The following is a 25,358-nucleotide window of genomic DNA, read 5'->3' on the forward strand; positions in this document are numbered from 1 at the left end:
AAACGTGCATGTTCTGTACTTGCATGCGTGTACATGCATGTCAGAAAAAATAATGGGAACCTATAAATAATTACATGTTTATCATTTTGTTCGCATACAATAACAACTTAAGTAGAAAAAAATAATTTGTTCAAGGTTAGGTGTCTAATAAATTTGTAATATTCAAATACAGTTACGCATGTATGTCTCATTCTACATATTTTGGAGGCGCGTGTGAATGTGGGATTTTGTATTTCCATACGCTCGATATGCATATATTTGGGGCGCTTTGTATATATACAGTTGTACATTTTAAGGGCGTCGACAAAAAACGTATATTAGATTACATACATGTACATTTAAGTTTCAAAAGTTCCATTACTAGTAGGAATTAATTAAGGTTACATATTTTGAATTTTATTATGAATAAAACAGACAATTAACTCGATATCGAGAAATAAATTGTTTATAAAACTAACTATGCAACTTTCCTGTAATTCAGCGAATAAAATATTAAATAAAATACCCTAGCGATTTAATCAAAGATATTATGAAATAATCTGAAAAATTCAACATATTTATCCACTCATGACTTAGTTTACAAAATGAATTTGGAATGGCCATTCTCTGATTTGTTTTGTGTATGACTAGGTCGCTGGATCACACACGCCGATTGATCCCCGGTGACCTCCTTTGCCACGCGCTATCGAGGGAGGTGTTACATAATTGTAAACACACAAGGTGAATGTAAAAGGCGCACACTTAATGGCTGTAAATAGTCTATGCTTCAAAGTTATGTTTTATTTTCTCAGTATATTGTTTGTTTCTATATGATAAGAAGAAAAGGTTATCTTTTTTCCCCTTTTTTAGTAGACTGGTTTATTCGACTTTGAAAGAAATGAAATAAAACGAAAAGTTGTCAAAAAATAACTTGGAAATAAAGCACAAAACACTTCAAGAACCTTATTCTAAAGAATATTAGCATCTAATGTAGCCAGATTTATTATTTATAGTAAGTTTATTTTAGTTACACGCATGAAGAGCTCTCGTTTACTTGCTGAATGAAAACAGTTACCTGTATATGGGTCAAGCTTCTGGCGCATTTAAAACACAAGACTCGAACAAAATAACGTTTTCATGAAATCAATAAGATGTTAAAGAACAACTTTTTTAACGACAGCCATTTCGAAATATTTACCGTTTTTGAGTTATAAAGCAAAAACTTTAAAGGGCTCCAGATCCCTAATTTGAGGGGCCAGCCCCTTTTTAGTGGTGTCAAATGAAAGGCCTTGAAATTGTGCACAACTTTTATTCTACATGTCTTATCAAAATATGTTTAGTTTTAAAGATACAAAGGAAAATATGTCTAAATTTTCGCTCTTTTAGGGGTTCTAAATTTTGACCCCTAATTAGCGCCATTTTGAATACAGAAATCGAAAAACAAAAACCGATGTGCACAACTTCAATCCTTCTATTATCTAAATTCGGTAGAATTTCTCCTCCAGCTTTTGTAGTCTCGGAGCCTTTGTCTGGAAATGAAGCCTAATAAATTTTCATTTAAAGGGCAATAACTCAAAAGCGGAAGTGACGTTTTGAACTGTTTGACAGCATTCTGATAGAGTTTTATAAAGTCTATAAACTCTGCAAATTTGAGCAAAATCCGTTGAGAAATGAGCGAGATATGAGGTCTCAAAGTTGGCGTCTAGGAAAAAGAAGAAAAAAAAAAGAATAACTAGAGCAAAGCTCGTTGCAAAGCAACGAGTGGGTCTTCCTTCTTAGCGATTAGCTTGTAAGTTGACATCGTAATAAATGGATAAATATTTGTTTAATTTCCACCTAAAGGTTACATGTTTCTGTTTAGATTGTCAACTTTGCTAACATTCTCTTTCTTCTTTGACAGAAATATCAAGTGACCTCATCTCCGGAACTCTGAATCTGGAGTGAGCATGAGGATATATAATTCAACTGTACTCTCTCCAACAGTACTCTTGAAATTGTATCCAAAACACTAATACTCCCAGACCCTCATTTCTTAACTTTGACTTTTGATTTTTAATTTCTAGACTTTTCTATTCATCTAACATCTTTGATGCAATCATGTTAGTAACACATGCCACACTACAGAATCATCAGTGTTTTGCTACATCACTTTCATAATAATTGATTGACAAAACATTTACACAGCATAACTACATAGTAAGTAATCCAAATGTGTTACTGATTGAGGATATCCATTGTTTGACAATCAGTAAGTAGAAAAATACTCTTACAAGAAATGCACAGGGATGATTTCAGTAAGACACTGTGTCACTTGTGGAAAATTTTAACATAACCTCTTTTTTAGCCTTTAACTTAAAAGTTAAACTTCATTAACTCAAAAACCGATATCTAAATACATGTACCATTTATATGTTGAAGTGAGTTGGTTCTCCCAACCCCTTATTCTTTAAGTTTTTTACCCTGCATGGTTATCTGGAGTCATTGGATATCTTGATGTTTAATCTTGGTCCAATTGAAATTAAGAAAAAATGGTTTTACTGCACTTCTTGGGTTCCTTTATTTAAATGTTTTATGGGGGGGGGGGGGGAAGACACATATATTTAAATTTTTGTAACATGTTAAAATAATCTTTTACATGTACATGTATATTACACATATATTCAAGTAAAATTTTTAAATAAGAATTCATTAAAAATATTTGAATCCATTGAAGTTGACTGCAGCAGATATAATGTGAATTATGAGCCTAAGACACAACAAGCAAATTTAAAGAATAGTGGTCTCATTCTGTCATTTGTCAACTGAAAAAGTTTGATGATAATAGGCCTGAAACTGTTCAAAATATGCCTCTAAATCATTTTGAAAAAGAATTTAAAAAGTAGGTAACCATGAACTACTATTCAGTCAACATGATATGAGGTCCTTAGATGCATCAACTGACAAGATTTGATGATCCTAGTCCTTATAGTAAGCAAAATATCAACATTTTAATAAATGTAATTTTTGGTCAACTTTGAAGTGACCTTGAGACCAAGCCCTTTGTCCCAGGGTGATTCCCCGTGCAAATTTTAATCTATAATATATCCTCATCCTTTTGTGAAAGTTTGGTGATAATCTGCCCAGTGGTTCTTGAGAAGAAGATTTTTTAGCAACCAGTACTTTTGGTTTTATTTACCTAATTATCTCCCCTTGTTTAAGGGTCATAACCCTAAGTTTACTATAAACGGAAGCCCTTGGGTCATGGATACACTGTGACAAATTTGACAATAATTGGCCAAGGGGTTCTTGAGTTATGGCCCATATTCTAACAAGAGGCCCATGGGCCACAACGCTCACCTGAGTTACTTTGGCCCTGCTGTTCTTCGCCAGACCCTCCCTCCCTTGTAATACTTACTGCCGCCCCACCCTACCCCTGGGGCCATGATTTGAACAAATTAGAATCTACACTACCCCAGGATGACTCCACATATATTTCAGTTTTTCTGGCCCAGTGGTTCTTGAGAAGAAGATTTTTGAAGATTTTGCCTATATATTTTAAACTTAGATTCCCTATTGTGGCCCCGCCCTACCCCTGGGGCCATGATTTGAAGAATTTAGAATCTACACTACCCCAGGATGACTCCACATAAGTTTCAGCTTTTCTGGCCCAGTGGTTCTTGAGATAAAGATTTTTAAAGGTTTTGCCAAATATTTCAATGTAAAACTTTGATTCCCTATTGTGGCCCCGCCCTACCCCCAGGGGCCATGATTTGAACAATTTAAAATCTATACTACCCCATGATGCTTCCACAAATTTCAGCTTTTCTGGCCCAGTGGTTCTTGAGAACAAGATTTTTAAAGATTTTGCCTATATATTTCAATGTAAAACTTATATTCCCTATTGTGGCCCCGCTCTACCCCCGGGGGCCATGATTTGAACAATTTAGAATCTACACTAACCCATGATGCTTCCAAATAAGTTTCAGCTTTTCTGGCCCTGTGGTTCTTGAGAAGAAGATTTTTTAATGACCCCACCCTATTTCTGTCTTCCCTTGATTATCTCCCCTTGTAAAGGGGGTTGGTCCTTCATTTTAACAACTTAATTTCCCCTTTACCCAAGGATGCTGTGTACCAACTTTGGTTAAATTTGGCTCAGTGGTTCTTGAGAAGAAGATGAAAATATGAAAAGTTTACAGACGGACGGACAGACAGACGGACAGACGACAAACAACAGGTGATCAGAAAAGCTCACTTAAGCTCTCAGCTCAGGTGAGCTAAAAAGTTTATGTACACCACACAAATGGCCATAGCATTAGCTCTTTGAGCCTTTGGCTTACAAGAGCTAAAAAGATAAAAAGAATTATGTATCTTATAGTTGTCTATTTGTAATCAAAGTTATATTGAAATAAGACCAATTTCTTGATATAAAAAATTGCACTGTTGTAGTGCAAAAAAATTAATGATATTTTACATGTCGCTACAATATTCAAGAGAGGGCATGTTGCAAAATTTTGAATTAAATTAGAGGGGTTATGACTGTTTCATCGCTAATTATAGATGATCAATGCAAAAACACAAAGTTGAGAAATGCAATGTCATTGAAAGTCTTGGAGAGCACCGAGCTATTAAAAAAATATTTCTTCAGACAGGAAAATACCCAAAAGAGACTAAAATGTTTTAAGATGCTTCAGGGATTGCTTATACATATCTAGGACAAAAGTGTTCAAATAGTAGTAGCTTTGAAGGATTAACATTTTTGATGACCCAGTCCATGCGATATCCCAGTACACCGCTTATCGCATGGATGTTGCTCCTATGGATTTTGCATTGTTTCCATACCTATTGCTTTACTGTGTAGACATAGATTTTAAGATCTCACTAATATTTGATACCCAACAATAGAAAAAAGTAACATGACTTGCTAGAGTTATTCAATTTTAAAGTAGGGAAAAGACATGTAAATGATAGAACTGAAAGGTATTTATGGCTGTGAAAAGCTCAGAAGGTTTGGAATCAGGTTGTCAAATCCCCTAACATCAAAAAACATTAAATGCTTGCTCCGTGAATTCTTTGACTGCACAGTAAAAGTCGTATATTTTCAAAATTTTAGTAAATGGACCTGATTTTTTACATACTAATAAACAGATAAACAAAATATAAGAATTTAATCAGATAAATGTCATTTTTCAAAGTGCACAGTAAATTTTCTGTAAATCAATGTGTCCGCAAACTTTTCTAACAATCCTCTTTCATGTATATGCCCTTAGCACTGAAGTCATTTGAAATATGCACATATGTTAACACTTGTTGTCGTATATGCCAAAATAGCAGTTCTCTCTAAATTATTTTGTAAAAATACATATATTACAAGTTCTTAATGTATTAAGGCCTGTTGTGTCCATAATCCTAGATGGAAGGACTTTTATCCTTGTGTGACTGTTTAAATTTCACTATGCTGCTTATTCTTTGTCATCTCCAAACAGATGCTCTTCTGGCAAATATGGTCATGCTTGGTATCAAATTTCAGTTATCAGATGGCAGTCACACCTATCCAAAAGAAATTGAAATTTCTCATTTAAAATTAAAAAAAAAAAAAACGTACAACTTATAAATGATAAATAGCGATGTTAATTTTACTGGAACAGCTAAGTCGAACAGTCAGAGGCTTTAGTCAAATGAAAGTCGAGTACTCGTTGAAAGAACTGCGAACGATAGTATTGTTCTCCTGCCTACCTCCAAGTCAATTTTCAAAAGTTAACACATTTGAATGATTTTTCATATCTATATAGATATCTATATGAATTTTCATAAAACATTACTTCTTTGGGAAAACAAAGAGAGATAACTATATAATTTTGGTAAAACGTGTTTTTCACCATAGAAATCAATGGAAAACGGAAAACCTTTTTAAAACATCTTCCCCCCCCCCCCCCCCCCCCCCCCGTGAAACAAAACTTCGTTTTTACAGGTAATATAAATCGGTATTTCACATATTCATACCAAAGCTTTTTGTGTTTCACGGGGGGTGGGGGAACATATGTTTACAGACAAAAACTGCAAAAATGCTTATTTTTTCACCAGTTTCAATTTCAAAGGGGTTTACTAGTAAATCATTGTATTTTATTAATAATATATGTTTAATTTTATATGAGTAAAACATAAGAAAAGATTTAAGTACCATTTATTCATATCCAAGAATATTTTAAAATGTGGTGATGCTTTAAAGCCCGATTTCAATGAAAAATATCGTCTACCCCCCTTATCTAAAGAGCTGGAATTAGGGGTAATTAACTATTTCACACTGGTAATAAAATTATTAGTCAATTGGCATTGAACTGTTCTTTGCATTCAACAAAGATTTTATGGCCAAATTGCCATCAGTATTGAATTAAATGGGTGTAAAATGTAGGCGGGAATCGAGAATTAGCGTGCATAGTTCTTTAAATTAATTTTTCATGTCATTTTCCTTTTTGTCTTTAAGAGACTACTAGCCTGTACAATATTTAAACTACGTTATAACCATTATACAACAAATTATTGAATCATTAACATTTATGTAGTAATAAATATATGTATCAAATGTATTTGATTTCAAATATAATATTTACAGTAACTGCCAGTGTTTTTTTTTTCCAGTACTTTGGGACTGGGGGCTGGGGCCCTCAGAATTGGGAATTTCAGCATCAATTAGGCTAAACTGGGAATCTCCCAGAAAGCCCAATCACTTAAAAAGCATTGTCAAAAGCTTTGTTTTTGTCTTTGTATTACTTTAACAAACAATTGTTATAACTAATCAAGACTATTCTTGGTATGGATTATCTAATTACTTGCATCAAGAACAATAGTGGTATGAATTACCTAATTATGAAGAAATCCAAGGTGGCAGAGGATAGTTTTTTTAATGACAAACATGTGCCGAGGGGGTACACATATACATGCGATCCATAAAAACATGTACATGGAGACAGTTTTCCAGGGGCTTATTAATTACACTTCATATGCTCATGGCTCACAAATTATGTCAACAAATTACATGTAATTTGCCCATTATAGTGCACATGTACCAAAAATGCACCTGGGGACTCCCCAAATTTTGGCTTGCTTTTCCAAGATTTGGGCCTCAGTCGCACCCATACAACCCACCCCCAGGCCCGAGCGAGCAGGATAAAACACCCAGTAGTCTGTAAATCAATGCATGTCCTAATGAAAATTCACCAATTGATATGGGGCCATTCACCTTCCCTCTGAGATACACACCTTCTTCTAAGGCCTACATACTGCTTTTCAGCTGAATTTCCTCTTCAACTGATCACGTGTCTTAGTTTCGCATTTACAACTCTGTATATGATAAGCGTCACAGTGACACCTACATGTTGCACATCACTTTTTTCAGCAAGCACTCTGCTACACTGCAAATGTGTCCCATAATTATTCTAATCATTCTTTTACATAAAATATCACATCAAACAGGGGATATCTCAGTTTTTTTAAGAAATTTGACCGGGTCTTTAGTACAAAACTATCCCCTGCCACCTTTAACTTTCAAAGTTTGCTTTTCAATTTAAACAACTTTCCATATTTAGAAAGTGCAATCAATTTTGAGTAAAAATATACTAAATATGTCTTATTTCAATGAAAAATAAAAAAGTTAGAGGCAAATAAGTGACCCCACCAATTGACGGTCAACCACCTTAACCCCATATTCTTTGTGTTACTTCAAAAATGACCAACTCCTACAATCCAAAAGAAACTATTTCTTATCAAAACAGTGTTTAATGGTAACTTTGATCAATTTCAAATGCAGCTACATATAAATTTCAATAAGAATTGCAAGCCTTGATGAAATGTACTCACATGTAACACATACTCTCCTATTTTTGATGTTTTGAGAAATCCCATTTCACCTCTTAATTGCTTGAATTTATACATCGATAGCTTGTTTGCAAAAAGAAAAACTAATCTGTTTTTCAGGATATTTATTGTAATATACAAAAACCCCTCTTGCATCAAAGGTTCAAGAAGAGTCCTGGAAATTGCAGCTATCTACCCTACCCCTCCAACCATTACCTGATTCTATTGAAAATTTACTGTGGAAATCTGATTTTCCTGACTGTCCTTTTTCTGAGTATATTACATTCAATTTCAACATATCTGAATGATCAAATACACGCATTTGATTCCCCTGAATATCCTGTCCTTACTTGGCATTTGTGAGTAAATTTCAGGTGCTTAGTAGAATCCAATAATTACATGAAAATGTACATATTTTGGATTTTTTTTTTTTTTATTAAATATGCAAAAAGACTATCTGTTTTGTTTTAATTTAAAGAAAAATATATAAATTATATATTTTTCTTTAAATTAAAACAAAACAGATAGTCTTTTGTCTTCCATAATGAATGTGATAGAACTTAAACTTTTCATTATTTTTTTTTATAGATTGAATCTATAAAAAAAAATAATGAAAAGTTTAAGTTCTATCACATTCATTATGGAAGACAAATGAGGGGGAAAATGAAGGGGAGGGGGGTATTTTTTATGCAATCATCAATAGTAAAATGGGTCTTATTTGAAAAAAAAATAAAGCACAGCAATCTTTGAATAGATGTGGTTCTGTGAACTGATACTTTTGCTTACTGAGTCAGACTCATTCTTTCTTTCAAAATAATGATATTTAGTGAAATACATGTAAAATAGAGTAAGTTTATGTAATTTCAGTGATATCGCAATAATTAAGCCCCTTTAATTTTAATTAATACTAAGTAATTGCAGCAAAATATATGTGACAGTGCCCAGAGTATTATTTTAAAACAAATAAATTTTTCTCAGAAAAAAATTGCCTTACTCTGTTAAGATTTGTTATGCTGATGCTTCAAACTCTTTGAAAATGTGTACTGGGAAAGGTTTACCCCCCTTGTGTTTAGGTCTCTCTACCTAAATGAATAAGAATCAAATAAAAAAATATGGTGAGTTTTGAAAATGGTATACATCAATAAACTTATTTAGAGAAGAATTAGACTAAATTACATATTTCTGAAAATTGGTGTTTTCTTGAAGGTGTCAGAGGATAGTTTTTTTTAATGCCAAACATGTGCCGAGGGGGTACACATATACATGCGATCCATAAAAACATGTACATGGAGACAGTTTTCCAGGGGCTTATTAATTACACTTCATATGCTCATGGCTCACAAATTATGTCAACAAATTACATGTAATTTGCCCATTATAGTGCACATGTACCAAAAATGCACCTGGGGACTCCCCAAATTTTGGCTTGCTTTTCCAAGATTTGGGCCTCAGTCGCACCCATACAACCCACCCCCAGGCCCGAGCGAGCAGGATAAAACACCCAGTAGTCTGTAAATCAATGCATGTCCTAATGAAAATTCACCAATTGATATGGGGCCATTCACCTTCCCTCTGAGATACACACCTTCTTCTAAGGCCTACATACTGCTTTTCAGCTGAATTTCCTCTTCAACTGATCACGTGTCTTAGTTTCGCATTTACAACTCTGTATATGATATAGCGTCATAGTGACACCTACATGTTGCACATCACTTTTTTCAGCAAAGCACTCTACTACACTGCAAATGTGTCCCATAATTATTCTAATCATTTTTCTACATAAAATATCACATCAAACAGGGGATATCTCAGTTTTTTAAGAAATTTGACCGGGTTTTTAGTACGAAACTATCCCCTGCCACCCAACATGGCTGAACAACAAAACCTGCTTGAACTTCACTGAAAAACATGCAATAAACAAACTGAATTTGATCACATATTTTGTAAGTTTTTTTTTGGGAAAACTTCCATTACATTTTGGGAAAATACAGGCATATTTTCATTTGGGACTGGGGCCAAATTTCGGCCCCAAATCAGCCCTAAAAAAATCACTGACTGCACATTTTATCTATATACAGAACATAAAATGCTCGCATTTATCCTTTCTTTTCCTGCTGCTAGTACATGTACCTGTTATTGATTTCTTACCTGAAGCCATTTGAATTCGCTTGTCAGTGACCCGTGATGTTAAACAATTAAAGTGTAACTCTTATAAAAACAAAATTTTAATTATGAGATTTTTGCAATCAATCAATTTAAAAATGATTGATATTAATATCAGAAAGAAACACCTTTGAATTATGCTCATAACCATTCCCCAATTTACATGTATTTATAAAGTTTTATTATTCTTCATTAATTGCAAGGTAGTTGCATTACAGTGTATATGAGATCTTATGAAATTGCAGGTTGAAACTTTACAATTTGGATCCGACATCTTTTAAAGTATGCCAATGCATGTTTGTCGAACAACAAAATTCCTTTGAACAATTAACAAAGACTGGTTAAGCCTTTCCCTGAGTTTGAACACTGATACTTTAATAAATGAACTGAGCAGATCCAATTATTTTTTACATTGAATTTAAGAGTAGCAAATTTTAAACGAACAACCGACTTAACAAATTTTAGTCGATAGTCAATATGATTGAATGATAGTCGAGTACTCAAATATTCATTAACATCCCTAATGAAACCATCAAACAGAGTTCAAAGATACTGTCACATTTTCCGTGTATTATTTGTAAAAAGTACTCTATTAAATAGATGTTTACATGCAGTCAATTTTGAGGATGTAATAAAATAATATATAGGGATTAATTAGAAGTTTTTTTTTCATGATTTCACAAAGGAAATGCACATAACTTTTACATGTAAAAAATTAATTAGGGATGGCAGTGGTCAACTGGGTAACCATCTAATCAGTCAGAAATGTAGTAACCGGTTTATATATATTATTATAACAGTAACTTGATCCGAAGAGACGTATCACGTCAAGTTGACAGGCGCGGATCATCAGATCAAACGAGACGCGAAGCGTCGAGTTTGATCTGATGATCCGCGCCTGTCAACAAGATCAAGTTACTGTTACAATGATAAATTTATTATATACCCCTTTACAACTAGCAAAATGTAATAAAAAGTAACTTTTTGGATAAATTACATAACTTTTATACATTAAACAAACCATTTTTTCAAGGAACTTTTTGAAGCGCGAGAATAAAAACGTCATTTATCTGTGTACTACATCATCAGTTTCAGAGAGGGGTGATATGGATTCAGAAAACCACAGTGTGGTGATCTGGAACGTCGGATCACACCGTCATAAATTGCATAAATTCAACAGTAAAACTGAGTGACAAACAGTTGGGTATATAATAAAGTATGGGATGACGGGTTATAATTTTCATAACCGGTTAGTTGGTATTTTTTGTATAATATGTACTTTTTAAATAATATACAAGTATACATATTTTTTTTTTTTTTAAATTACCACTTAGATCATGAAGATAGCATTTGTAAAACTAGTCTCATTCAAGCAGATGCTCGACTGTCTCCATAAACTCCTGCTCGTTGGAGTTTACGGAGACAGACAAGCATCTGCTTGAACGAGATTAGTTTAAAGCTGAAAAGTTGCAATCGATTAATTAAATTATTCACAATATACAGCCACTGTGAAAACAAATCCCCATTATTTTGTCTTTACAGTAAAACATGCTTATAAATGCCAGGGACAAATAATTTTGATTCATTATAAATGTATTCATTTTTCAGTTTAGTTTTCAGTATGTTTTAAAACCACAGGGAATGAAAATCACTTCACTATACGCTTCAATTCCTTATTTAAGTCTGTTCGCAGTAAGCGTGTTTTACTGTATAACCCAAATACCACTCTAAGTTTACATATCCCAATCATGAAAAAATTTTATTTTCTAATTTCAAGAACTAATTTTTTACTAAACAATGTTTTACATTGTAATTAAGCTATTTCATTATCTGTAATGGTAGCCTAGTTGTAGGGCATTCATTTTGTAATCAGGAGGCCTGGGCTTGATTCTCATTTGAAGAATATATAACAATAATTATCATGTTTATACATGTTGTATGTTAGATAGTGTATTGTTGAATTTTTGCATTTTTTTGTTTCAATCAAAAAAAGTCTTGGTGACATTACATGCTCTCATGCATTTAAATAAAAGGTAAAGCAATGGGGATTCGACAATGTCATGTCAGGGCTAACAGAGAGAGACTGAACCATGAAATAGATAACAAACATCAGTGTTTGTGCGTACATTTATACATTTGCTGGCACATACATGTAAACATCAGTGCTGTAAGCAGCTGTTAAATTTTAGATAAGAAAAATTCTAACCTTCATTTCCAAGGTCCACGCCAATCATATATTAAAATGTCACCGTGAACTCTTTCATCACTCGCTACATTTATCACAGAAAACTCCGACACAAGACTGTTCATCGCTGTCAATGTGCTCGTCAGAATTTCCTCGTAAACAATCTGCGCAAGAATATATATATATCCCTTTAAAACTAATGCTCCCTGTACGCAACCAAGGATTTTATGTGCTTCGTAGATGTGGATTAAATGTGCATGTCTACATACGGCTCGTACGTTAAGAAAATGTACAACTGTCAACTTCACATATTTTCTTCTCACTTTCTGTCTGTAATTCCGACTTGAATGGCTACTTCCGGGGACGTACTAAAGACTTGATATACTAAAGACCTGATATTCGACCTGATGATTTTTCAAAAAATAAAATAATCAGATTGAGTATTATACATGATTTATTTTTAAAAAATTATTGATTATGAAGCATTATGCTTTACTAAACTACACTTTTTTTGAAATATTTGCCAACAAAGCACCAGATCAAATCACGTTTTTCGTATATCGGGTCTTTAGTGTCTTCTCCCACAATGCCGCTCGTGATTGTTTACATCCAGGTTACAAACAAGAGGCCCCGATTAAGACTTTTTCTATACGGATGCATTAGTAAATGTTGATTTACCTTTACTTGTGTAAATAACTTGCATTTATAAACAATTTAAATAAAAGAAAACAGAGAAATCGAATCAAAACAATTTATTTAAAACACAACAACTATCTAAAACCGTACGAGCATGTGTTACGATGCCCTAAAAGGCGTGGCTGGTTTGTAGACAACTTGTTCCTGTACGATTCTCGAATAATTATTATATAAAATAGAATAAAATATAGCACGGAGCTTGTTTCTCTTTATACCACATGACAAGATTTAATATGTTAGAAATTATGTCATTCAAACTTTTTCATAATATTTTAATATTTTTAGCTATCCAAAAAATACTTTTATGACCTGCTGTCCCCTGAATATAGGGGCCAGCCCCTTTTTCTTGATGTTATCTGAAAGCTCTCGTAATTACACACAACTTTTATTCTATATGTCTTACCAAATTTTTATCAGTTTAAAAGTTATTAAACAAAAAGCAGCAAAATTTCTTGGAAAAATAATTCTTAAAACTTGCCGTCACATAGCTTCCGAATTTAAAATAATTAGCCTACAATTTTAATGTTCTGCTCATCTGCAATGTATCAGTTACAAGTTCTCCAATTTTCATGCAAATATCATGTGTCGTTATTGAGATTTCTACTGGACAAGAGACCCTCCAAATATCGATTAAAGGGCAATAACTCATGAACGGAGGTATATATCAAAAATTTGAAAAAACCGTTTTTAGGCAATAATACATTGTATCTACCCTGAAAGTTTCATAGCAATCGGACAAAAGGTCTCCGAGAAATCGCCTGCTGAAAATCGGCGGGAAAAAAAAAAAATAATAATAAGAAACAGTAGAATAACAGAAGGGTCTTCCGAAGGAAGCTCGGAAGACCCTAATAATCTTAACCATCAGAATCAGTAGAAGGTCTTCCGTTGGAACGGAAGACCTTAAAAAAACAAAACAAACAATTTATTTCTCTATCCCGTGATGTTGTATTCTATTTCAATTGTAATTGAAAAGGTGCTACGGCAAATAATTGCAATTAGTGATGGAAATATTAAGTATTAATACATGTACTTGTGTAAAGTATAATTTTTACTATCAGTCTCTTGTTTCTTCATTTCATTTTTCATTTAATATTAAATAAACTATATACATAAAATAATACTTTTAAACATACAATAATTCACGCCTTCTTACAGCAGACAGTTAACATTCCGTTCTGTCTCTGTGTTTTACTTCAAAATCTGTAACCCACTCGTCGTTCACACGTGGCCGCAGAGATTAGCGAGCCGCGGTCATATCGGTGTTAAAATGCAATGTGTACTCATAGCGATTAATGGAAAATTGTGTTTAAAATCATTTCAAATCTTAAATATTATTTTATTTCACTCTATCTCACGCTTATTTTTTATCATTATCTTATCCGCCTGTGTATTTATTCATTTTAAGTTTTATGCATTTTAATTGCCGACTTAACCACTAGGTTTGCAACAATTTATTTTTCTGTCTCATGTTTTAAACTGCATGTACACATGCACAATAATTGTAAGTGGAGGTGACGTTTTCAATTCTCGGGAAAATCGAAAAATAAATTAATCACTTCTGAGTTTGCATTATTTGCTACCAAACTTATAATTGTATTGTACAGAATGATATACTTATGCATTTCTTTTATTTCGTCGAATAAACAGAATATCCCAATACACGATTTTACGGATACATGCTTGAAAGTACATACAGTTTTACATGGAAGAGCGCCCAAACTAAATACATCCTGAGCTTTCAGAATACACATGCTTGTGTACAAAGCAAACGGGTAATTCACAGATAAGGAAAAACAGAAAAAAAACATGTCTCCATAAATTAAATACACAATCGCAATGATGTATTGATTGATCAGCATACAGTTTTTTATCCTTCGTCCATGCATTTCGACTATACGGAAAAAAGATCCGATTCGGTAAAATTATAGCAAACGTGGTTGAAAATTGTCGGACTTTTTATCCAAATTAAAAAAAAAAATGTGTTGGTCCTTTAAATGGCAATATATCCGAATAGTACCGTAACTAAACAGCCTATCAAATATATCACGGCGTCCATGTAAGGGTGAAACTTTGTTGGTAAATAAAGTGGTTCTTACAAATATGTCACAAATCTTAAACATCTAAATAATTATTTAATTTTTCCAACAAATACTAATTTGATTCTAAGAAAGCCACGCAGTTGTATACAAATATTCCAAAATAATCTTTAATGTTTAATGGACTGACAGGTGATCAAATTTCCTCTCATCACGATACGTACACCCCCCCCCCCCCCCTTTAAAGAATACAATGTTTTTCTTTAGAGCCGAAATGTCAATCGGTTCGTTTGTTCAGGTACGTATACATATAGGTGAGGGCTGGTGTTGAATTCCGAGAGAAATCCACAACCTATTTTAATGTAAACCAATAATCATACGCGACATTTGTTATTCGCGTATCGTCAAATGAATGAAAAACAAGGTCTGCAACGATTAATATCATTATTTTAAAAACCTTTTAAGGTCTTTTATTTTATTTCAAAAACTTAAAAAATGTAACGATTTAATGCGTTCATTGGAGTGGTCAATTGAGCGTCGAAGTGTGTACTAATAGTTTCTTGGGGGGGGGGGGGGGGGGGTTGTTACCATTTTCGGTGCATTTGATTTCCGGAATTTTGCATTGCACTTCCGACAATTAATAAATTTCACTTTTAACATTTATTATTTTCATTCCGGATTTTTGACTATATTTCCAGCAATTTAATGTTAACAAAATAGATGGAATTAAAATTTTAATAGGATATAAATGGTGAATGGCTGAAAATTTATACATTTTATAATGTACATGGTACTTACGGCCTTTGAGCAGTAAATGATGGAATACGGAGAAAATGATCAGCATTCCACAGGTGAAATGTTAAGGAAAATTGTACTTTTTCTTTGTGGAAAAAAGAGTGAAAGATAATAATCTAAATGTGGAGACTACACTCTTTTTATTTGATACATATGTATAGGTTCTGTTTTTCATTATGAATGTGAGATGTGGGGATTTCATAAAGCCCCACATGTTGAGCAAGTACATATTATCTTTTAGAAGAAAATTATGTCGCTTCGAAAATCTACAAATAACTTAATGGTTTATTTCGAATTTGGTAGATGCCCAATGTATGTTCAAAGAAAACTTCGAATTCTGAAATATTGGTGTAATTTGCTCAATACAAATAATTGCATTCTGCGGACATGTTATAAACAATTATGTGAGTATGAGTACAAACTGGTTAAGTGCAGTTAGAAAGCGTTTTTAAAAGTCTATTTGGTTTGAGTGATAAAATCCTTTAAAAAGAATATTGTTGACTACCCTAACTCATCTGGAAAATCTGCAGCAAAATTTAAATTCTAATGAATCGATTTCGACTTCTTTTATTATCAAATTTTCCTGAACTTTTCCATAGACCTCTGGCTTTTCCCTTAATTCTGTAACACTCGGAACTCGAGAGTTACCCGCTAGGTGTCGTTTCTGCATCACTTCCGTATAATTTCTACTTTGACATTTCCAAATCTTACATTTCTTACGTTTGACGATGAATACTCGGATTATTGTGGAATGCATAGGCAATTAAATAGCACGATTAAAGACAAAAATTATCTACCGAAACAAAATATAATAACATATTTTGGTGACATGTGGTAGGTATATGATATTTTAGACCCGATATCCAAGAGGGGTCCAGTGTTAACAAATGGAAGAGACTTACCTTCTCTATTTCATAATACCGCGGGTATGATTTTTTTAATAAAACGTTAATTCTACGTTATTTTCTGGATTTTTCATATGGGATACATTGTAAATGTGTACTAGAAGATTAATTTATGGAAAAAGACAAATAAAAATATTCTTGGACCCCGGAGTGTATATTGGGGGGGGGGGGGGGGGGTTCTGTCCACAAGCACCTGTGCAACATTCAAGCTTAAAAAGACCATTCAAACAATACAAATCAGGAACAGTGCAAATCTTTTGAAATCAGAAATAGAATCAAGTGCCATGGATCTGTCATGTTGTAAATTTTGAACTAACCGGTTGTCAGTAAATACAAAATTTACATGTCATGTTGTAAATTTTGTATTTACTGCCACCCGGTAAATTCAAAATTTATAGCATGAGAGATCCTTTTCATGCTAGCACTTACCCCGACACGAGACCTTATACGGTCTCATCCAAAGGACCGATCTCCACGTTTTACTACTTATCCAAACTGGGCATAAAACTTTCTCAATGAATTTTTAAATCATTGTGTTGAACCTAACAAATTATTCCGACTCGCTGTATGATCTGAAAAAACATGGCTGAACTTATCCATTCAGAAACCCACAGATTGGGATTGTTCTTAACCAGTGTGTGTTATGGCCTTGATGCAAGGTCATTTGATCGAGTCAAGGTCACTGACAGAGAAACTGTAATTTCGCTACCGTATTTGTACTAGTGAAACATTGCTGGTATCATGAAGAGTGTGGCATGGCCTTGACTCAAGTTCAAGGTCACTAAGGATAAGATTTTTTGACTTATGTATGGACTAAAAGAACATGACATGTCACTGTGATCTTTTCAAGTCGGTAACACACAGATTGGGTTTTATGACGAGAGTGTGTCATGGCTTGACGCAAGGTCATTTGGAATGTTCAAGGTCACGTACATTCCTTTACAGTTTTTCCTAGCGAAATATTGTAAGTTGCTTCCCCTTACAAGATTGCTTACATGTATAACTTTAAAATGTGGCATGACCTTGACTCAAGGTCACTTCTTTCCGCAGCTCCAACGGAAGACCTAATCGTTGCTTTGCAACGAGCTCGCTCTAGTTATATTTACATGTGTTGGGTTATTTTTTTTTACATGAATTGCATGTAGAAAAAAGTGTGGGTTATTTTCATGATAGCAAAATTGTGTATTGTTAAAACTGAAAGAAATAGATTTGAATTATCATCGATATGCAGGGAATGGGGGGGGGGAGGGGGGGTTAGAACAGATATAAAACTTGGTGGTGGTGGTAAGCTAATTTGTACACTATGAGTATTAGTGTATAACTGTATCAACAGTATTGTACATTGACAAACACATGATCTGACTAATTTATTTGTTTTAGACTTGATGAAGATGAAGGCAGTCGACCAATGACACCCAGAAACATCACCACACTACGTGTCAAATCTGACACGGGGAATCACACATATATACTGAAAATGAAATTCCACGAGACGATACGAGACTTACGAAAATATATAGATCTACAAAGGTATGGAAGATATACTAACAGTTTTCCTGGAAAGTTGACTTTCATGTTAAATTTTTTTTCATAAATTCCCAGGATAAGAAATTGATGTAAATTATATTGACTTTTCCCTCTCTGTTTTTTTTATCAAAGACCTTCAAATTGATTCATTAATGATACAAAAATCCTACATGTATTATTAACTGTAGATATGTGTTTAATTATATAGTTGTGCAATATTTTTTGCTAAATATCCTGATCCAAGAGTTATTGCCCTTTATGATCTTCACAGGCCATTGAATTCCCCATCATACAACATTGTCTCAGCATATCCCAGTAAGACTTTTGATGACGAGAAAATCACGCTGCAGGAAGCGGGACTCACACCTAATGCTGTGTTACATTTACGAGTGAAAAAGTGATCAGAGTTAACTTGATCTTTTAAGTCTCTTCATGGTTGTGTGAATGCAAGGTCACAGTGAATTCCTCATGTTTTATGTGAAAGCATTTAACTTTAATGGGTGAAAAACCATTGTGACTGATCAGTATTGTTTTTTGTTTTTTTTTTTTTAAAAAACAGCAAGCTTATGAATTTCACCAGCTGTAGTTAATTTCACAACTGCTACAGCGTTGTTGCATTCCAAAAATTTTCTTGTGCAATGGGGATTTTTTTTTTTTTCATATTTTCAAATATCATATGTAGCTTATGTGATTTTCCTGTGATAAACATTTTTTAAAGAAATATTTTTTAATTTAAATCAAACTGACATAAAAACTGTGATGATATACTGCTGTCATATCCTATAATGTATTTTTCTTAAACAAGCATAAAAATTACTGTCATCATAAAATGTCGTAATGTCTTGTTTCCTCATTTGGTTTTGTAGGTCCTTCATATTACGATCAATAGTAAGCATAAGATGTATGTGTTGTGGGGTACGCAATGTGTAGGCACGTGTAGACCTGAATGTCATGTTGTATATGTATGTGGAGTATGTGTATAGGGGTATGTTTTCTAGTCATTTTTTGTCCAAAATTGAAAAAAAGAATCATTTTTAACCAAGTTCTTACATGAACTTAATTTTTTTGTGTATATTACTTTTGTTTATAATTTTACTATAAACTCATTCATTAACTTTAAACAGATATGCATGTTCAGAGAAGTAAGATTTTGTGTCCTATAAACAAATTCATGAGACATTTCTTTTATAATAAATGCTTTTGTACGCAGTACAGTTAAGGTTACAAATGGAAATATCGGCGAATTTTTTAAATAGAAATTACATTCTTTACAACGATGGGCGATTCTTTTTAGGACATTACTATTATCGGACAAATGTAATGTGGTTGAAAACTACATGTTGAGGATGATTAGATTTCTTATCTAGACTTGTGACGTAATGTGGCAGTCACATGGTTTTAGCAAATTTACCTGCAGTATTGAGGTCATCTATAAATTTCAATATTGCAAGGGCATAACCACTTTAAAAATCTAAGTTTAATTAATAATTATTTTCAGCACTCTTTGTAGTTTGTGAAAAGTGCTGCGAACCTATATAGATTCTACTATATAATTGCTAAAATTACGTTTGTTAGACCTTATGTTGAATATTTTGCTGGTCAAGTACATTAAATATATATATAATTAATTCGTTTGCAAGATTTCATCAGGTTCGCAGCACTTTTCAAATATCTTGATACCTCTTGAATTTATGTGTAAAAGCTTGTCATGATTCATTGAGGGTATGCCCTTGCAATATATCGATTTATTATGACCCTTCTATTACATTTCAATGAATCTGCATACAAATATACGGCAGTATCGCTTATCTAGTAAATGCAATGGAAGTATATGAATAAAATCATAAAATAGACATCGCATCCAAGTTAATGGCCTTTTATATATCTGCAAATATATTTTATTTAATTACAAAATACATTTTTCATTGTATAAAATATAACTTGATCCGCCTCTCACTGCATAAGATCTGCGTCAAAGTTTGCGATATGACGTCACATTGACAAGTGCATTGCGATCAGTGAATTCTTTATAAATTGCTGTGTGGGATTTAACCAACAACAAAAATACATGCAATAGTAAGTATTAATGTAGTTTAAAGCTATCCAACAATTTAAAATAGCAAATCATTTCATTTTGTGGTAATTTGAAGAACATATATTTTTGTGTGATGTCATAGTAAGCATTTCCCGAAAAAATTAGGCCCCGCCTCCTTATTGCAGCCTTAACTGTGCTGCGTAGTCAAGATGAATTTTTCTTATTTCTGACTTCCAATATTTGATAAGACCATAGAGCTTCAGTCTATCAGCAGATGAATTTACTCCTTTTTATGCAGTTAAAACTGTCAACATGCAAGGGTAACTTATGTTTCAACTGTAAAGAAATTTGTTTTAAAACTCCAATGGTCAAATTGCAGGGTTTATATCCTTTTTTTTATTTTGTCGAGATTGTCTCCCTTGAACGTTTTTCAACATAAAACAATGTGGAATATTTTTTGGTAAAATACTTGTTCAGTGTTTAATAACATATAAAATAAATTTGGTAAGTTAAGCAAGTAAAGAACCACAGTACAGAGGCACTTACATTGTACTATATCTATCAGACAGGAAATTAAAATGCCAAATTCAAAATCTTTTTGAATCCTCAATTTTCAGATGATTTTTTCTTATTTTAAAATTAATATGCTGAAATTTCTTCTCAAAACAATACAAAAACTTCAGAATCTTGCAATTTTATACATTCTGTCAAGGCAAAAATTTATCAATTTAGGGGGACAAAGTAGATGGTATTTATCAAGAAGGATATATATCAAGATCTCATGCAGGCACATTCAGTTTGTGAAGGAATACTGTCACAGTACATGTGAAATATTGATTATGACTATCTTCCCTTTTGTTTCTATACTTTCTCTCTATACAGAATTTGCTGTAAGAAAAAAAGAATTCTTGCCCATCTCCATACTTTACTCCAAAAATACTTGATATTTATAGACAACAACTTGATTTTTCCAGAAAATAATTTATTTGTCAAACAAGCAGAAGACAACATAGGAGGAATAAAACAACATGATTAACAACTAAAAGTATAAATAAATAAATAGAGATGGTCTTAAAGCTTAGACAGAGGAAATGTAATGTATATCTATTGAGCACACAATCACACAAAGTCTGAGAACATCTTCATCACTGACCAAGGTTCCTAAATGAGCACTAACACATCGCAGACTTTGGCTGCGTTCAAGGTCATAGCAGCTAGCCTAGCTGTTAGTCGCATTAAACGCACTGTATGATCTTACGCTTGTTATGGCTATCATAGGCTAGCATAGCATTCAAGATCATAACATTTATGTAGAACTACATAGCAGCTATTGTCTTGAACACAGCCATGATATCTGGTCCCACGATCATGAAGCAGTTTTAAATCTTTTGTAAATTCCTTCTGCATTTTATGTAAAACTTTTCTAGATTTTGAACTTTTAATTTACAGTTAACTAATTATACTGCTAATTGTCACATAATTTCTGCACAAAACTCATTACAGACTACCAACTACAGGGTTATTATGTAACAACTTTTAAATGTTTTCCCAATAAAAATTATATGGTAAATTTTATATTGTTTTAATTTTAAATGGCAGAACTACTCACTGATTATCAGTCTTGTTTTGTCCAATGTATAAATATAGATTACAGTCTGACTTATTTTAGGAGGAGACCAGAACTAAAGTTAATGTAATAGATAAATTCAGAGCTATAAATTATTTTGTCCAAGTCAGACTACAAAAAACAAGACTATCATAGATCGATGTCTATAATCAATATTACCAATAAATTGAAATCAATACTCAAAAAAATCATACTGCATGCGATGGGAGGCATATCTATTCTCCTATGTGATTAAATGTATAACCCCAACCCCCCACCCCTTTTCAACAATCGGCCACATCACATCCACCAGTATAACTTGTTTAAATAAAATACAGACATTTAAATCATCAAATTTTAAACAAAATCACAAACCATTACAGTAACACAAGGAGGTATAATATTCTAAATAAATAACAGTTCATACAACGTCATCTGTGCAGGGAAATTCAGGAACTTTTTTTCTATGTTTACACAACAATTAAAATTGATTTTCTAAAATCCATGACTGAATTTATAAAAATGTAGACAGAAAGCTCATAATGCTGAAAAATGTGCGACTTCAAAAAATAAAATGATATTCTAAATGACATAAAGTCATTTCGTTGTATTATCACAGCTTGGGCTTTGATGGCAGCAATTTATAATTAATTCTTACAAATTGTCAAGGAATGTCCTAAAACTCCAACTGAAGGAAAGATGTTGTAAAACAAATGATTTCTGTGGATTGATTTTTCTCCTTTTTTTTGGTTCGATTTAATTCCTGAAAAAGTAGCATTCAATTTAGAGTGCTTTCAAATTTCTGCTGTTCAAACAGCTATAGCAAAGGAATTTTGAATATTGTGAAATGTGTTTTGTTTTTCAAAAACTGCAGAAATTATTTGTTTTACAGTGTTTTGTATTTATCAGACTAAGGGTACATGTCATAATTCTATAATTTGCTATCACAAACAAATATATCACAGTTAAGCTCATGGTAATTCATAAAAAAAAAATGCTTTCAAAAATACAGCATGTGTTACATTTAAATTCAAGGTACTACATATATATTAATGTCTGTGAAGTCATATAATTATGAGACCAGACTTACACAAAAATTAAATGCAGTGGGTTGAATGATAAATGATCATGCATTTTGCAATCAAGGATTGCATGTTGAATTTGTGGAATTTTTTTCTGCTCTCAAAAAATATATTGCTACCTGTTCACTATCAGTAATGCTTATAATTCTACACCATGCTTCACAAACAAATCGGGAAAAAAAAGTGAAAAACAACTAACAAAAAAAAAAAAAAAAGGGGGATATACACAACAGAAAAAAAAACACAGCACCATCAGAAATAGATACATCACAGAAATAGAATGACTACGAAAATAATTGCCACTAGATTAACGACTTAACAACAAAATATGACATAACAGTACATGAAATTACAGGGGTCACGACCTTTCATGTCATCTGTGACTTGGTATTCTAAGAACAATAATTTAATTCTCTTACAAATAACAGAAAAATACAAATGATTACAATAGGGGTTGATCATTATTACACTATCAAACTTATTTTACTTCAGCTGATAAATATTAAGAAATTTAATTAAAAGCACTGATTTGAAGGTATAAAGCACATGTATTTATAATTCTGGAGTCTCTGTTTTTTTGTTCTTATTTGTACACAGATAGCATCATTATATAATAAAACATATCAATCAAACATGCTGCAAAAGGGGGGATAACTCATGTCAAGACTAAACTATTAGAATTATGGCAAATTTATGAATTATTTTGACTTTAATGTGCTTCTTTTTTCAGTTATTCATGAAATGAATATGAGCAATTAATATCTAAGGTACTTTGAATTCGTTGATTAAATATTTGCACCTGTGTAACTTGCATAAAATACACTTTTTAATACATAATATAAATAGAAAACCAATTGACCATTTTCAAGCATTGCAGTTGCAAGATCTTAATTAAATTTCTTTTTTTTTTCTTTCAAAAATAATGGATAAACATTCAGCTTGTTTTCAAACATAAAAAATGTACTGGCTTTTATCAGCACTTACATATCATATAGTTACATGATAAGTAAAAATGAGAGGGTTCAAGGAACATTTAAGGCCAGAACAATCAGACCCCTCAATAATTACATTCATACAGTAATTAAAACATTGAAATGGAACAAAATGCATCTACACCTTCCATTTATGTATTTTAAAAGACAGAAACACTATTTAAATGTCGAGGAACTGCAAAAAATATCAGGATATTTTCAGTTTGTTGACAAAAAAGGGGGGGGGGGGATTTTCAAAAAAAAATTTTAAAAATGACAATTAATAATCTTTTATTTATGAATTGAATATCCTTTTAATTAAAAAGCACATTTTGGTGGTATACATGCAAGGTGTTTTTAAATGTAAATTGTAGCCAAATTACTTTTACTGACCAAAATCTTATCTAAATTAAGTATGGTTTTCTCAGACATTTTTCCCATGAACACTTCTTCCATTTACCAGTCATGTACTAGAAATACATGTATTAACATCAGCCATAGAACTCGACCTTTGGTTGTCGGGGGAGGTGAAAGGGCCGCTATAGTTCAAAGGGAATAAGGTTCCTCTCTTTCCTGCATCTTTTTATTCTCCTCATTAGAATCTAAAAATGAGAGTATTAAAATATTATATAATATGATTACAACGAAGCAAAGTTGTTTATATTTTAATATATATTCTAATAATTGTTTACTTTATTGCAATAATATAACATGTACTAGTAGATCAACATTTTTTCTGCAATACCATGATTATTCTTTTGGAGAAAGAATTCAATTATCTTGCTAAATGGATAAAGTACTCTGATATATATCTGTACAGGGAAATTTTTACCCCCCACCCCCTTTTATTTTGCCCCTTTTACCCTTGAAGCAAAGTCTACAGAGTTAAACAAGTGTGAATGCTATAACCCTGTACACAGTATGTGTAATTATTTCCTAAGATAATTTTGTTCCAGAAGTAAAATTTCTTTTACATCTTTTAATAAACCTTTTTTTTTTTTATCTTCATATAATTTATATATTCTAATCAATGTTTCACACATAAAGAATGGGGCCAGTAAAGCATTGTATCAGTCTGTTAAACAGATACTTCTGGGTATAAAAATCTCATTTTGACAAGTTCATTAAAAGCTGTTAAAAATAAACACCAACATGGCATATTGTTTGAAGGTGAAGTGATTTATTTCTATTGGTCTCGGCTGATATTGGTAAAAATCAATAAAACAATACCTTATTGCCCATCTCATCAATAATTCATTTTAACAGCTTTACAAACCAAATCTAACAAATTCAGAAAGTTAGGATGACAAATCATTCATTTGTAAGATTTGATCTCACCCTTACAAAGGTCTTAACAGACTATATCAAATAGATTTAACATTTTTATCACTTTGTGGAACTTTGAAAAGTTTCTGCAATTAAATTCAACATACTAAAAAAGTGAATGTACTTAGAAAATTTATTAAATGCATATTTATATTAGTCCTTATCTTAAGGAATGAATTTAATAGCTACCCATTTTATGCGGTATAAACTGGGTTGGGGCAG

General features: G+C 32.5%; 2 protein-coding genes across 4 annotated transcripts in view; one reads left to right on the forward strand and one right to left on the reverse strand.

Moving 5' to 3' along the window:
* The window catches only part of LOC133180710 (UBX domain-containing protein 11-like), a 39,110-nt gene extending 20,212 nt beyond the window's left edge, over positions 1 to 18,898 (forward strand). For 2 of the 3 annotated variants that reach the window (XM_061315179.1, XM_061315180.1), the window contains 2 exons: positions 17,970 to 18,119; positions 18,388 to 18,898. In XM_061315179.1, the coding sequence (XP_061171163.1) occupies positions 17,970 to 18,119; positions 18,388 to 18,517 (280 nt within the window). In that variant the 3' untranslated portion in view covers positions 18,518 to 18,898. The remainder of the gene's footprint in view (positions 1 to 17,969; positions 18,120 to 18,387) is intronic. The other variant, XM_061315181.1, reaches the window with a different exon arrangement.
* Positions 18,899 to 21,122: 2,224 nt separating this feature from the next.
* The window catches only part of LOC133180711 (probable beta-tubulin polyglutamylase), a 30,157-nt gene continuing 25,921 nt past the window's right edge, over positions 21,123 to 25,358 (reverse strand). The window contains exon 16 of the mRNA XM_061315182.1: positions 21,123 to 24,412. The gene's annotated coding sequence lies outside the window, so the exon portion shown is untranslated. The remainder of the gene's footprint in view (positions 24,413 to 25,358) is intronic.

This window comes from Saccostrea echinata, unplaced genomic scaffold, assembly GCF_033153115.1.
Source record: "Saccostrea echinata isolate AGI-Se365-2 ecotype Australia unplaced genomic scaffold, CSIRO_AGI_Sech_v1 ptg000007l, whole genome shotgun sequence".
Classification (NCBI taxonomy): Eukaryota; Metazoa; Mollusca; class Bivalvia; order Ostreida; family Ostreidae; genus Saccostrea; species Saccostrea echinata.